Consider the following 15,627-nt stretch of genomic DNA (forward strand, 5'->3'; position numbering starts at 1 on the left):
GACTCTGTTACAAATGTACTTATTATAATGCCTTTTAAAACAACTTAACCTAATAATCATTGATTACGCTACTTGGCGCCATCTTAGATGTATGCTAGCTGTTCTCCTGTGCTAACATTAGCATGCTAATATTTTAGCTCATTTGGTACATTTGAACTTAATAATCATGGATGTCGTTATCTGTCGCCGTCTTAGATGTATGCTAGCTGTTCTCCTGTGCTAACATTAGCATGCTAACATTTTATGCTAGAATTTTAGCTCATTTGGTACATTTGAACTTAATAATCATGGATGTCGTTATCTGTCGCCGTCTTAGATGTATGCTAGCTGTTCTCCTGTGCTAACATTAGCATGCTAACATTTTAGCTCATTTGGTACATTTTAACTTAATAATCATGGATGTCGTTATCTGTCGCCGTCTTAGATGTATGCTAGCTGTTCTCCTGTGCTAACATTAGCATGCTAACATTTTAGCTCATTTGGTACATTTGAACTTAATAATCATGGATGTCGTTATCTGTCGCCGTCTTAGATGTATGCTAGCTGTTCTCCTGTGCTAACATTAGCATGCTAACATTTTATGCTAGAATTTTAGCTCATTTGGTACATTTGAACTTAATAATCATGGATGCCGTTATCTGGCGCCGTCTTAGTTGTATGCTAGCTGTTCTCCTGTGCTAACATTAGCATGCTAATATTTTAGCTCATTTGGTACATTTTAACTTAATAATCATGGATGTCGTTATCTGTCGCCGTCTTAGATGTATGCTAGCTGTTCTCCTGTGCTAACATTAGCATGCTAACATTTTATGCTAGCATTTTAGCTCATTTGGTACATTTGAACTTAATAATCATGGATGTCGTTATCTGGCGCCGTCTTAGTTGTATGCTAGCTGTTCTCCTGTGCTAACATTAGCATGCTAATATTTTAGCTCATTTAGTACATTTTAACTTAATAATCATGATGTCGTTATCTGTCGCCGTCTTAGATGTATGCTAGCTGTTCTCCTGTGCTAACATTAGCATGCTAATATTTTAGCTCATTTGGTACATTTTAACTTAATAATCATGGATGTCGTTATCTGTCGCCGTCTTAGATGTATGCTAGCTGTTCTCCTGTGCTAACATTAGCATGCTAACATTTTATGCTAGCATTTTAGCTCATTTGGTACATTTTAACTTAATAATCATGGATGTCGTTATCTGTCGCCGTCTTAGATGTATGCTAGCTGTTCTCCTGCGCTGACTTTAGCATGCAAATATTTGAGCTCATTTGGTCCATTTTAACCTCATGATCATGATTGTTGTTATCTGGCGCCATCTTAGATGTATGCTAGCTGTTCTCCTGTGCTAACATTAGCATGCTAATATTTTAGCTCATTTGGTACATTTTAACTTAATAATCATGGATGTCGTTATCTGTCGCCGTCTTAGATGTATGCTAGCTGTTCTCCTGTGCTAACATTAGCATGCTAATATTTTAGCTCATTTGGTACATTTTAACTTAATAATCATGGATGTCGTTATCTGTCGCCGTCTTAGATGTATGCTAGCTGTTCTCCTGTGCTAACATTAGCATGCTAACATTTTATGCTAGAATTTTAGCTCATTTGGTACATTTGAACTTAATAATCATGGATGTCGTTATCTGGCGCCATCTTAGATGTATGCTAGCTGTTCTCCTGCGCTGACTTTAGCATGCAAATATTTGAGCTCATTTGGTACATTTTAACCTCATGATCATGATTGTTGTTATCTGGCGCCATCTTAGATGTATGCTAGCTGTTCTCCTGTGCTAGCATTAGCACGCTAATATTTTAGCTCATTTGGTACATTTTAACTTAATAATCATGGATGTCGTTATCTGTCGCCGTCTTAGATGTATGCTAGCTGTTCTCCTGTGCTAACATTAGCATACTAACATTTTATGCTAGAATTTTAGCTCATTTGGTACATTTGAACTTAATAATCATGGATGTCGTTATCTGGCGCCATCTTAGATGTATGCTAGCTGTTCTCCTGTGCTAGCATTAGCACGCTAATATTTTAGCTCATTTGGTACATTTTAACTTAATAATCATGGATGTCGTTATCTGTCGCCGTCTTAGATGTATGCTAGCTGTTCTCCTGTGCTAACATTAGCATACTAACATTTTATGCTAGAATTTTAGCTCATTTGGTACATTTGAACTTAATAATCATGGATGTCGTTATCTGGCGCCATCTTAGATGTATGCTAGCTGTTCTCCTGTGCTAACATTAGCATGCTAATATTTTAGCTCATTTGGTACATTTTAACTTAATAATCATGGATGTCGTTATCTGTCGCCGTCTTAGATGTATGCTAGCTGTTCTCCTGTGCTAACATTAGCATGCTAATATTTTAGCTCATTTGGTACATTTTAACTTAATAATCATGGATGTCGTTATCTGTCGCCGTCTTAGATGTATGCTAGCTGTTCTCCTGTGCTAACATTAGCATGCTAACATTTTATGCTAGAATTTTAGCTCATTTGGTACATTTGAACTTAATAATCATGGATGTCGTTATCTGGCGCCATCTTAGATGTATGCTAGCTGTTCTCCTGCGCTGACTTTAGCATGCAAATATTTGAGCTCATTTGGTACATTTTAACCTCATGATCATGATTGTTGTTATCTGGCGCCATCTTAGATGTATGCTAGCTGTTCTCCTGTGCTAGCATTAGCACGCTAATATTTTAGCTCATTTGGTACATTTTAACTTAATAATCATGGATGTCGTTATCTGTCGCCGTCTTAGATGTATGCTAGCTGTTCTCCTGTGCTAACATTAGCATACTAACATTTTATGCTAGAATTTTAGCTCATTTGGTACATTTGAACTTAATAATCATGGATGTCGTTATCTGGCGCCATCTTAGATGTATGCTAGCTGTTCTCCTGTGCTAGCATTAGCACGCTAATATTTTAGCTCATTTGGTACATTTTAACTTAATAATCATGGATGTCGTTATCTGTCGCCGTCTTAGATGTATGCTAGCTGTTCTCCTGTGCTAACATTAGCATACTAACATTTTATGCTAGAATTTTAGCTCATTTGGTACATTTGAACTTAATAATCATGGATGTCGTTATCTGGCGCCATCTTAGATGTATGCTAGCTGTTCTCCTGTGCTAGCATTAGCACGCTAATATTTTAGCTCATTTGGTACATTTTAACTTAATAATCATGGATGTCGTTATCTGTCGCCGTCTTAGATGTATGCTAGCTGTTCTCCTGTGCTAACATTAGCATACTAACATTTTATGCTAGAATTTTAGCTCATTTGGTACATTTGAACTTAATAATCATGGATGTCGTTATCTGGCGCCGTCTTAGATGTATGCTAGCTGTTCTCCTGTGCTAACATTAGCATGCTAACATTTTATGCTAGAATTTTAGCTCATTTGGTACATTTGAACTTAATAATCATGGATGTCGTTATCTGGCGCCGTCTTAGATGTATGCTAGCTGTTCTCCTGCGCTGACTTTAGCATGCAAATATTTGAGCTCATTTGGTACATTTTAACCTCATGATCATGATTGTTGTTATCTGGCGCCATCTTAGATGTATGCTAGCTGTTCTCCTGTGCTACCATTAGCACGCTAATATTTTAGCTCATTTGGTACATTTTAACTTAATAATCATGGATGTCGTTATCTGTCGCCGTCTTAGATGTATGCTAGCTGTTCTCCTGTGCTAACATTAGCATGCTAACATTTGAGCTCATTTGGTACATTTGAACTTAATAATCATGGATGTCGTTATCTGTCGCCGTCTTAGATGTATGCTAGCTGTTCTCCTGTGCTAACATTAGCATGCTAACATTTTATGCTAGAATTTTAGCTCATTTGGTACATTTGAACTTAATAATCATGGATGTCGTTATCTGGCGCCGTCTTAGATGTATGCTAGCTGTTCTCCTGTGCTAACATTAGCATGCTAACATTTTATGCTAGAATTTTAGCTCATTTGGTCCATTTTAACTTAATAATCATGGATGTCGTTATCTGTCGCCGTCTTAGATGTATGCTAGCTGTTCTCCTGTGCTAACATTAGCATGCTAACATTTTATGCTAGAATTTTAGCTCATTTGGTACATTTGAACTTAATAATCATGGATGTCGTTATCTGGCGCCGTCTTAGATGTATGCTAGCTGTTCTCCTGCGCTGACTTTAGCATGCTAACATTTGAGCTCATTTGGTCCATTTTAACCTCATGATCATGATTGTTGTTATCTGGCGCCATCTTAGATGTATGCTAGCTGTTCTCCTGTGCTACCATTAGCATGCTAACATTTGAGCTCATTTGGTACATTTTAACTTAATAATCATGGATGTCGTTATCTGTCGCCGTCTTAGATGTATGCTAGCTGTTCTCCTGTGCTAACATTAGCATGCTAACATTTTATGCTAGAATTTTAGCTCATTTGGTACATTTGAACTTAATAATCATGGATGTCGTTATCTGGCGCCGTCTTAGTTGTATGCTAGCTGTTCTCCTGCGCTGACTTTAGCATGCAAATATTTGAGCTCATTTGGTACATTTTAACCTCATGATCATGATTGTTGTTATCTGGCGCCATCTTAGATGTATGCTAGCTGTTCTCCTGTGCTACCATTAGCACGCTAATATTTTAGCTCATTTGGTACATTTTAACTTAATAATCATGGATGTCGTTATCTGTCGCCGTCTTAGATGTATGCTAGCTGTTCTCCTGTGCTAACATTAGCATGCTAACATTTGAGCTCATTTGGTACATTTTAACTTAATAATCATGGATGTCGTTATCTGTCGCCGTCTTAGATGTATGCTAGCTGTTCTCCTGTGCTAACATTAGCATGCTAACATTTTATGCTAGAATTTTAGCTCATTTGGTACATTTGAACTTAATAATCATGGATGTCGTTATCTGTCGCCGTCTTAGATGTATGCTAGCTGTTCTCCTGTGCTAACATTAGCATGCTAACATTTTATGCTAGAATTTTAGCTCATTTGGTACATTTGAACTTAATAATCATGGATGTCGTTATCTGGCGCCGTCTTAGATGTATGCTAGCTGTTCTCCTGCGCTGACTTTAGCATGCAAATATTTGAGCTCATTTGGTCCATTTTAACCTCATGATCATGATTGTTGTTATCTGGCGCCATCTTAGATGTTCTCCTGTGCTAACATTAGCATGCTAACATTTTATGCTAGCATTTTAGCTCATTTAATGCTTTTGGACCTTTTCTTAGAAGCATGTAGTAGTATCTTTAGACTGTGAAAAAAATGAGCTGTAAATACTAATAGTAAGAATAATAATAGAAAAGAATAATGCTAATAATACTAGTAATAAGACGTGTGAAACAGGAAGAGGATGCTTGTAACCTACTATGGTATTTGTCCACATGCATTCATGGCGGGACATTCTTGTGACAAAGCCCGGCTCTGAGCTCACGTCTCTGAGATCAGGCCGCCAACAAGGGTGGCGATGATACGACTGGCCACTTGAAAGGTACATGTGGTCTTATCCTGCAGAAGTGTTGGAATGCTCTCCAGGAGATACGCGGCAGGATGAGCGTATAAAGGACGCTTCCCACGCCACGCTGGGACTTTGCACTTGAAGGTACCATGAGACTGCTGGTCCTGTGGGGACTGCTGCCCCTGTTGGTCTACTCACACCCTTTGGGACGGACCTCTACCGATGATGACCTGGCTCAGATCAAGGTAAGGCCCGAGCAGTGGTTCTTGACCTGGGTTGGATGGAACCCTAGGGGTTGGGTGAGTCGGCCTCAGGGGTTCGGCGGAGGTCAAGACTCAACCGACTCATCGTGTAAATAAAAACTTCTCCCGTATTATGGATACCCTCAAACAATGTTCCCTCTAATTGTATGTCTGATTTGCAGGTGTGTCATTAGTTGTGAGTGTGTTTGTGTTGTTCTGTGAACAAGGTGATGTTCATGCACGCTTCCTTTTGTGCACCAGTAAAAAAACATATAACTTTGTCTTGAATTTGAATTTTTTTAAATGTATTTTTCACTAAAGAAGGGTTTGGTGAAGGCGCATATGAAACTGGTGGGGTTTGACACCTCCAACAAGGTTAAGAACCACTGCAGTAGAGTATACATGTATCTATATATGTATCTATACATGTATGTATATATGTATCTATATATGTATCTATACATGTATGTATATATGTATCTATATATGTATCTATACATGTATGTATATATGTATCTATATATGTATCTATACATGTATGTATATATGTATCTATACATGTATCTATATATGTATCTATACATGTATCTATACATGTATGTATATATGTATCTATACATGTATCTATATATGTATGTATACATGTATCTAGATATGTATCTATACATGTATCTATATATGTATGTATATATGTATCTATACATGTATCTATACATGTATCTATATATGTATCTATACATGTATCTATATATGTATCTATACATGTATCTATATATGTATGTATACATGTATCTATATATGTATCTATACATGTATCTATATATGTATGTATATATGTATCTATACATGTATCTATATATGTATCTATATATGTATCTATACATGTATGTATATATGTATCTATACATGTATCTATACATGTATCTATATATGTATGTATACATGTATCTATACATGTATCTATATATGTATGTATATATGTATCTATACATGTATCTATATATGTATCTATACATGTATCTATATATGTATCTATACATGTATCTATATATGTATGTATACATGTATCTATATATGTATCTATACATGTATCTATATATGTATCTATACATGTATCTATATATGTATCTATACATGTATCTATATATGTATGTATACATGTATCTATATATGCATCTATACATGTATCTATATATGTATGTATATATGTATCTATACATGTATCTATACATGTATGTATATATGTATCTATATATGTATCTATATATGTATGTATATCTGTATGTATATATGTATCTATATATGTATCTATACATGTATCTATATATGTATCTATACATGTATCTATATATGTATCTATATATGTATGTATATCTGTATGTATATATGTATCTATATTTGTATCTATACATGTATGTATATATGTGTCTATACATGTATGTATACATGTATGTATATATGTATCTATACATGTATCTATATATATGTATGTATATATGTATCTATACATGTATGTATATATGTATCTATATATGTATGTATATCTGTATGTATATATGTATCTATACATGTATCTGTATATGTATGTATATCTGTATGTATATGTGCATCTATATTTGTATCTATACATGTATGTATATATGTACGTACATATGTATCTATGCATGTATCTATATATGTATGTATATCTGTATGTATATATGTATTTATATTTGTATCTATACATGTATCTATATATGTATCTATACATGTATGTATCTATATATGTATGTATATCTATGTATATCTGTATGTATATATGTATCTATACATGTATGTATATATGCATCAATACATGTATCTATATATGTATGTATATATATATGTATATATATATGTATGTATATCTGTATGTATATATATATATATATGTATCTATACATGTATGTATATATGTATATATATATATGTATGTATATCTGTATGTATATATATATATATATATATATATATATATATATATATATATATATATATATATATATATGTATGTGTGGGGGAAAAATCACACATACATATATTGCGCTCTACTACGGTATCAAGCACTATTTTTTGGATAACCTTATTAAGACATATACATATATATATATATATATATATATATATATATATATATATATATATATATATATATGTATCTATCTATATATATATATATATATATATTGTATACATTCCAGTAGAGTATATATGTATGTATAAATGTATCTATATATGTATGTATATATGTATTGTATACATCCCAGTAGAGTATACGTATATGTATGTATATATGTATATATATCTGTATGTATATCTGTATGTATTATATCTTCGGGGCGGTATAGCTCAGTTGGTAGCGTGGCCGTGCCAGCAACCTCAGGGTTGCAGGTTCGATCCCCGCTTCCGCTATCCTAGTCACTGCCGTTGTGTCCTTGGGCAAGACACTTGACCCACCTGCTCCCAGTGCCACCCACACTGCTTTAAATGGAACTTACATATTGGCTTTCACTATGTAAAGCGCTTTGAGTCACTAGAGAAAAGCACTATATAAATATAATTCACTTCAATTCAATATATATGTATCTACATATGTATGTATATATATGTCTTAATAAGGTTATCCAAAAAATAGTGCTCGATACCGTAGTAGAGCGCAATATATGTATGTGTGGGAAAAAAAATCACAAGACTACTTCATCTCTACAGGCCTGTTTCATGGGGGGGTACCCTCAATCATCAGGAGATTTTAATGGGAGCATTCACATACCATGGTTTATATAGGGCACAGAGTGGGTGGGTACAGGCTGGCGTAGGGGCGTGGTGATTGGCTCATGTGTTGCCTAGGAGGTGTTTCCGTCTGTGGCGGCATGCTGATACAATTTCGCTGCCCTTGTTGAGGGATGACAGGTCTGGACGGTAAATAATAAACAGTTTCTCTTTCAAGCATAGGTTGCATCTTTTATTACCACTATTGTAAGGTGTGCTGGATGCAAGAATTTGCCATGTTATTGAATATTCAACATTATTGTCTTTGAGGTCCCAAATGTGTTTGCTGAGTTCTGTGGTATTCCGCAGGTTTTGGTTCCTGAAAGAAGCCTTGTGATTGTTCCATCTGGTTTTGAACTCTCCCTCGGTTAATCCTACATATGTGTCGGATGTGTTAATGTCCTTGCGTGTTATCTTAGATTGGTAAACAACTGATGTTTGTAAGCACCCCCCGTTGAGAGGGCAATCAGGTTTCTTGCGGCAGTTGCAGCCTTTGGTTTTGGAGTCGTTCTGTCTGGGGGCCGACGGCTCATTTGCAATTGTTTTGTTGTGGTTTGAGATAATTTGTCGTATATTGTTCATACAGCTGTAGCTCAATTTAATGTTGTTCTAAATTGAGCTACAGCTGTATGAACAATATACGACAAATTATCTCAAACCACAACAAAACAATTGCAAATGAGCCGTCGGCCCCCGGACAGAGCGACTCCAAAACCAACAAAGGCTGCAACTGCCGCAAGAAACCTGATTGCCCTCTCAACGGGGGGTGCTTACAAACATCAGTTGTTTACCAATCTAAGATAACACGCAAGGACATTAACACATCCGACACATATGTAGGATTAACCGAGGGAGAGTTTAAAACCAGATGGAACAATCACAAGGCTTCTTTCAGGAACCAAAACCTGCGGAATACCACAGAACTCAGCAAACACATTTGGGACCTCAAAGACAATAATGTTGAATAGTCAATAACATGGCAAATTCTTGCATCCAGCACACCTTACAATAGTGGTAATAAAAGATGCAACCTATGCTTGAAAGAGAAACTGTTTATTATTTACCGTCCAGACCTGTCATCCCTCAACAAGCGCAGCGAAATTGCATCAGCATGCCGCCACAGACGGAAACACCTCCTAGGTAACACATGAGCCAATCACCACGCCCCTACGCCAGCCTGTACCCACCCACTCTGTGCCCTATATAAACCATGGTATGTGAATGCTCCCATTAAAATCTCCTGATGATTGAGGGAACCCCTCATGAAACAGGCCTGTAGAGATGAAGTAGTCTTGTGATTTTTTTCCCCACACATATATATGTATGTATATATGTATTGTATACATTCCAGTAGAGTATATATGTATGCACTGTATATACTGTATCTATATATGTATATATATATATATATATGTGTATGTATATCTGGGATCTGTGCCCAGGATGTCGTTGTGGCTTGTGCAGCCCTTTGAGACACTCGTGATTAAAGGCTATATAAGTAAACATTGATTGATTGATGTATATATGTATGTATTGTATACATCCCAGTAGAGTATATATGTATGTATTGTATACATCCCAGTAGAGTATGCATGTATGTATATATGTATATATGTATGTATGTATGTATATATGTATGTATGTATGTATGTATGCATCATGGACTGGATGTAATGTCTGCAGTCCTTGCTGGAGCGCTTTGAGGAGACCATGTCCCAGCTGGCCCAGGAGCAAGACTCTGAACCAGACTACGGCGCGGCCAACCGGGAAGCGGTGTGGGACGTGGAGCAGCAGGACCGAGACCGGGACCCCGTGACGCCGGACCGAGCCTCGCCGCTCTCTGAAGCCCAGAGCCGGGCCATGAGTCAGAGGAGCCGCCTCATGGACCTCCTGCTGAGCGCCAGGAAGCGCACATCAGGCTGCTTCGGCGCCAGGATGGACCGCATCGGCAACGCCAGCGGTCTGGGCTGCAACAACGCCAAAGGTCAACACTAACACACAACAAACTTTCATTTGACATTTAACTCACTCACCACCATTTCAAATAGTGACATTTTTTTACTTTATACAAAATACTTCACTCGAACTTATATTCAATTGAATAGACTGCAAAGACAAGATATTTCATCTTCACACTCAGAAACTTTATTATTTCTTGCAAATATTAGCTCATTTGGAATTTGATGCCTGCAACATGTTGCAAAAAAGCTGGCACAAGTGGCAAAAAAGAGTGAGAAAGTTGAGGAATGCTCATCAAAAACTTATTTGGAACATCCCACAGGTGAACAGGCTAATTGGGAACAGGTGGGTGCCATGATTGGGTATAAAAGCAGCTTCCATGAAATGCTCAAACAAGGACGGGGGCGAGGGTCACCACTTTGTCAACAAATGCCTGAGCAAATTGTTTAAGAACAACATTTCTCAAGCAAGGAATTTAGGGATTTCACCATCTACGCTCCGTAATATCATCAAAAGGTTCAGAGAATGTGGAGAAATCACTGCACGTAAGCCATGATATTACACACCTTGGATCCCTCAGGCGCTACTGCATCAAAAAGCCACATCAGCGTGTAAAGGATATCACCACATGGGCTCAGGAACACTTCAGAAAACCACTGTCAGTAACTACAGTTGGTCGCTACATCTGTAAGTGCAAGTTAAAACTCTACGATGCAAAGCCACAGCCATTTATCAACAACACCCAGAAACGGTGCTGGCTTTGCTGGGTTCGACATCATCTAAGATGGACTGATGCAAAGTGGAAAAGTGTTCTGTCCACATTTCAAATTGTTTTTGGAAACTGTGGAGCAAAGAGGAAAAGAAGCCTGGGGACTGTTCTAGGGTGAAAGTGTAAAAGGCAGCATGTGTGATGGTATGGGGGTGTATTAGTGGCCAAGACATGGGTAACTTACACATCTGTGAAGGCACCATTAATGCTGAAAGGTACATACAGCTTTTGGAGCAACATATGTTGTTATCATGGACGCCCCTGCTTATTTCAGCAAGACAATGCCAAGCCAGGTGTTACAACAGCGTGGCTTCATAGTAAAAGAGTGCGGGTACTAGACTGGCCTGCCTGTAGTCCAGACATTGAGAATGTGTGAAGGCTAAAATATGAGAAGGGAGACTGTTGAACAACTTAAGCTGTACATCAAGCAAGAATGGGAAATAATTCCACTTCAAAAATGTGTCTCCTCAGTTCCCAAACCTTTACTGAGTGTTGTTAAAAGGAAAGGCCATGTAACACACTGGTAAAAATGCCCTTTTTGCAATGTGTTGCTGCCATTAAATTCTAAGTTGATGATTATTTGCAAAAAATACCAAAGTTTGATATTTCATCATTCCATGATGTTTTTTAAAAACTTCTTATTACATATTTTGTACTCTAGCTAGTGTTGTCCCCATACCAATATTTTAGTACCGGTACCAAAATGTATTTCCATACTTTTCTAAATAAACAAAAAATGTCATTATTGTCTTTATTGTAACAAAAAGTCTTAGAGTACATGAAACATATGTTTATTATTGTCATTTAGTCCTTCAATAAAATAGACAACTTGTCTTTTAGTAGTAAGTAAACAAACAAAGACTCCTAATTAGTCTATTCAGTAACATATTGTGTCATGTATTATTTTGTACACATTATGAGGGACAAACTGTAAAAAATGATTATTAATCTACATTACTGTTAATATCTGCTTAATTTCTGTTTGAACATGTTCTATCTACACTTCTGTTCAAATGTAATAATCACTTATTCTTCTCTTCTTTGATACTTGACATTAGTTTTGGATGATACCACACATTTAGGTATGGATGTGATACCAAGTAGTTACAGGATCATACATTGGTCATATTCAAAGTCCTCATGTGTCCAGGGACATATTTACTCACTTTATAAACATAATATACATTTACAAAAAAAAGGAAAAAAGATCATATAAATATCGATGTAATCATAGCAGTATCGACTAGATACACTCCTGTACTTGGTATCATTACAGTGGATGTCAGGTGTAGATCCACCCATGGCATTTGTTTACATTGTGACGGTGGTGAGCTATTGTATCCTCCTACGGTGTGTAGTGAAGCATGTTTAGATATTCCTCGCCCTCCAGTGATAATGCTACTTGTAAGAAGCTTACTTTATTTGTCACCATGGAGGCCAGGATTAGTGATTTAGAAGTAGCTAAAACACTGTGGATGGATGTTAGCCATGTGTTAAAGCAGCTCTTCCTGAGGGTGTTTCAGTGTTATAACTTCACCTTTATCTTGACTCTTTACACCAAAATGCGTCCATTCTCCCTTTTCTGTCTACACACTGTGTCTGCTTGTAAGTACTCTGTGTGTGTGCGCTGCCCAACATGCTCCTAAAAGCAGCAATGTGACCACACACAGAGTAGAGTAGTGTTTTTGATTGATTAGTAGCTCGATACTAATCAATGAAATACTAGCGGTATATCATACGACTTAGATGGAAATGATAATTCCTACTTAGTGGAGGTTATTTCACCAATGAAGGGCGATAAAGGAGGTTGAGTGTGTCCAGTGAAGATGACAACATCATGACAGTAAATGCATTCTTCTTCATATTATTATTGTTGATATCTAATGGCTTCTTCTCATAAATGCATTCTTCATATTATTATTATTGTTATTATTGATATCTAATGGCTTCTTCTCCTTGTCCTTTCACCAGGCTAGGCTGACTCCATTCCCCTGGAAGACACCTGGATGTGAAACATCTGGATCACACCTGCTGCACCTGGCTTCCTGCTCCCAAATAAAAACTTATTTTCCATATGGCATTGTTTGGCAACATGTCTTCCACTTCAACACAGCGGGCCAATCACAGCACAGCTACAGACGTAAACAGGAAGTAGGCCGTTCAGGATGGGATTTGAAGCGAGCCGGATCCAAAGACTAGCTTGTTTTTTTTAACTAGTATAAGATGTTGATCACAATCATCAAATAATTCTTCTGAAATATTGTCCTGCTTGCCTTTTCGTGGTCAACATCCCGTGACTTATTTCCAAGTTTTGGCATCACTAGTTTCAATTTGCCCTTACCTCAAAACATGTGCCGCATTTTAACAACATACAAAGAAATACACAAATAATAAGTAAGAAGAACACACATTAATTGAATCAAATCAAACAGAATATAAAATAGGACATAATAAAAATGTGAGTACAAAATTATGCGACAATACCTGATGTGTGTACGCTTGAACTGCCCTTCACAATAAAACCCTCAAAAGTCAATACGTGTACAAATATATATATATATATATATATATGTATATATATATATATATATACAATTTATATATATATTTAAATTATATATATATACATATATATATAATTTATATACATATATAAATAAGATTATTATATACAGTACATATAAATAATATACATATATATATACATACATATATATATATACATATACATATATATAAATATATATATATACATATACATATATATACATATATACATATACATATATATATATATACATATATATACATATACATATATATACATATATACATATACATATATATACATATATATATACACATATATATATATATATATATATATATATACATACATATACATATATATACATATACATATATATATACATATACATATATATATAATTTATATATATATATATATATATATATATAAATTATGTATATAAATTATATATATATACATATATATATATGTATATAAAGTAGAGTGCTTGATGAGCGTGTTGCTGTGCTTTGAATGTTGTGCTAAATGCAAGTGGACGTTAAAGAGAGAGCGCCTGTGCCGCCTGTCACTGACGCTCACCAAGCTGTCACTCACAGACCGAGCACCAACACTTCCTGGCATGAATTAAAGATGATTAAAGTGATATGATCTTATCTTTCAGTCACACTTTGTCTTGGAGATGGGACTTTCGCCAACGAGTCCAGTCTTTTCGACGGCTCTTTATAGTGACCCACGAGAAATGATTCCCAGTTGTGAGTCGTTCATTTGGGAGACTTTTTTTTAACGCACATTTAAATTGAGCCCACTATGCATATGTGTGTGTGTGTGTGTGTGTGTGTGTGTGCCACTCCACTGGCAACTGCACCTAAACATGAGCTCAAGGGAACTAAATTAAAAATAAATGTGTGTGTGTATAAATATGTATACATATATGTATATATATATACACAGGTAAAAGCCAGTAAATTAGAATATTTTGAAAAACTTGATTTATTTCAGTAATTGCATTCAAAAGGTGTAACTTGCACATTATATTTATTCATTGCACACAGACTGATGCATTCAAATGTTTATTTCATTTAATTTTGATGATTTGAAGTGGCAACAAATGAAAATCCAAAATTCCGTGTGTCACAAAATTAGAATATTACTTAAGGCTAATACAAAAAAGGGATTTTTAGAAATGTTGGCCAACTGAAAAGTATGAAAATGAAAAATATGAGCATGTACAATACTCAATACTTGGTTGGAGCTCCTTTTGCCTCAATTACTGCGTTAATGCGGCGTGGCATGGAGTCGATGAGTTTCTGGCACTGCTCAGGTGTTATGAGAGCCCAGGTTGCTCTGATAGTGGCCTTCAACTCTTCTGCGTTTTTGGCTCTGGCATTCTGCATCTTCCTTTTCACAATACCCCACAGATTTTCTATGGGGCTAAGGTCAGGGGAGTTGGCGGGCCAATTTAGAACAGAAATACCATGGTCCGTAAACCAGGCACGGGTAGATTTTGCGCTGTGTGCAGGCGCCAAGTCCTGTTGGAACTTGAAATCTCCATCTCCATAGAGCAGGTCAGCAGCAGGAAGCATGAAGTGCTCTAAAACTTGCTGGTAGACGGCTGCGTTGACCCTGGATCTCAGGAAACAGAGTGGACCGACACCAGCAGATGACATGGCACCCCAAACCATCACTGATGGTGGAAACTTTACACTAGACTTCAGGCAACGTGGATCCTGTGCCTCTCCTGTCTTCCTCCAGACTCTGGGACCTCGATTTCCAAAGGAAATGCAAAATTTGCATGGTTGGGTGATGGTTTGGGGTGCCATGTCATCTGCT

At 36.4% G+C, this 15,627-nt stretch overlaps 1 protein-coding gene across 1 annotated transcript; it reads left to right on the plus strand.

The window, feature by feature from the left end:
- Positions 1–5,638: 5,638 nt before the first annotated feature.
- Positions 5,639–10,513, plus strand: nppa (natriuretic peptide A). The gene is made up of 2 exons (XM_061973006.2): positions 5,639–5,734; positions 10,202–10,513. Exons 1-2 carry the CDS (start codon positions 5,639–5,641, stop codon positions 10,511–10,513), a joined length of 408 nt encoding a protein of 135 aa, XP_061828990.2.
- The last annotated feature ends 5,114 nt before the right edge of the window (positions 10,514–15,627 follow it).

Source organism: Nerophis lumbriciformis, linkage group LG01 (assembly GCF_033978685.3).
Source record: "Nerophis lumbriciformis linkage group LG01, RoL_Nlum_v2.1, whole genome shotgun sequence".
Taxonomy (NCBI): domain Eukaryota; kingdom Metazoa; phylum Chordata; class Actinopteri; order Syngnathiformes; family Syngnathidae; genus Nerophis; species Nerophis lumbriciformis.

Bases quoted from the DNA above. Each gene is read 5' to 3' on its own strand.
- nppa (XM_061973006.2), top strand. From the start codon at position 5,639: ATGAGACTGCTGGTCCTGTGGGGACTGCTGCCCCTGTTGGTCTACTCA. The intron at 5,735-10,201 runs GTAAGGCCCGAG...TAATGTCTGCAG, and splicing joins ATGACCTGGCTCAGATCAAG to TCCTTGCTGGAGCGCTTTGA.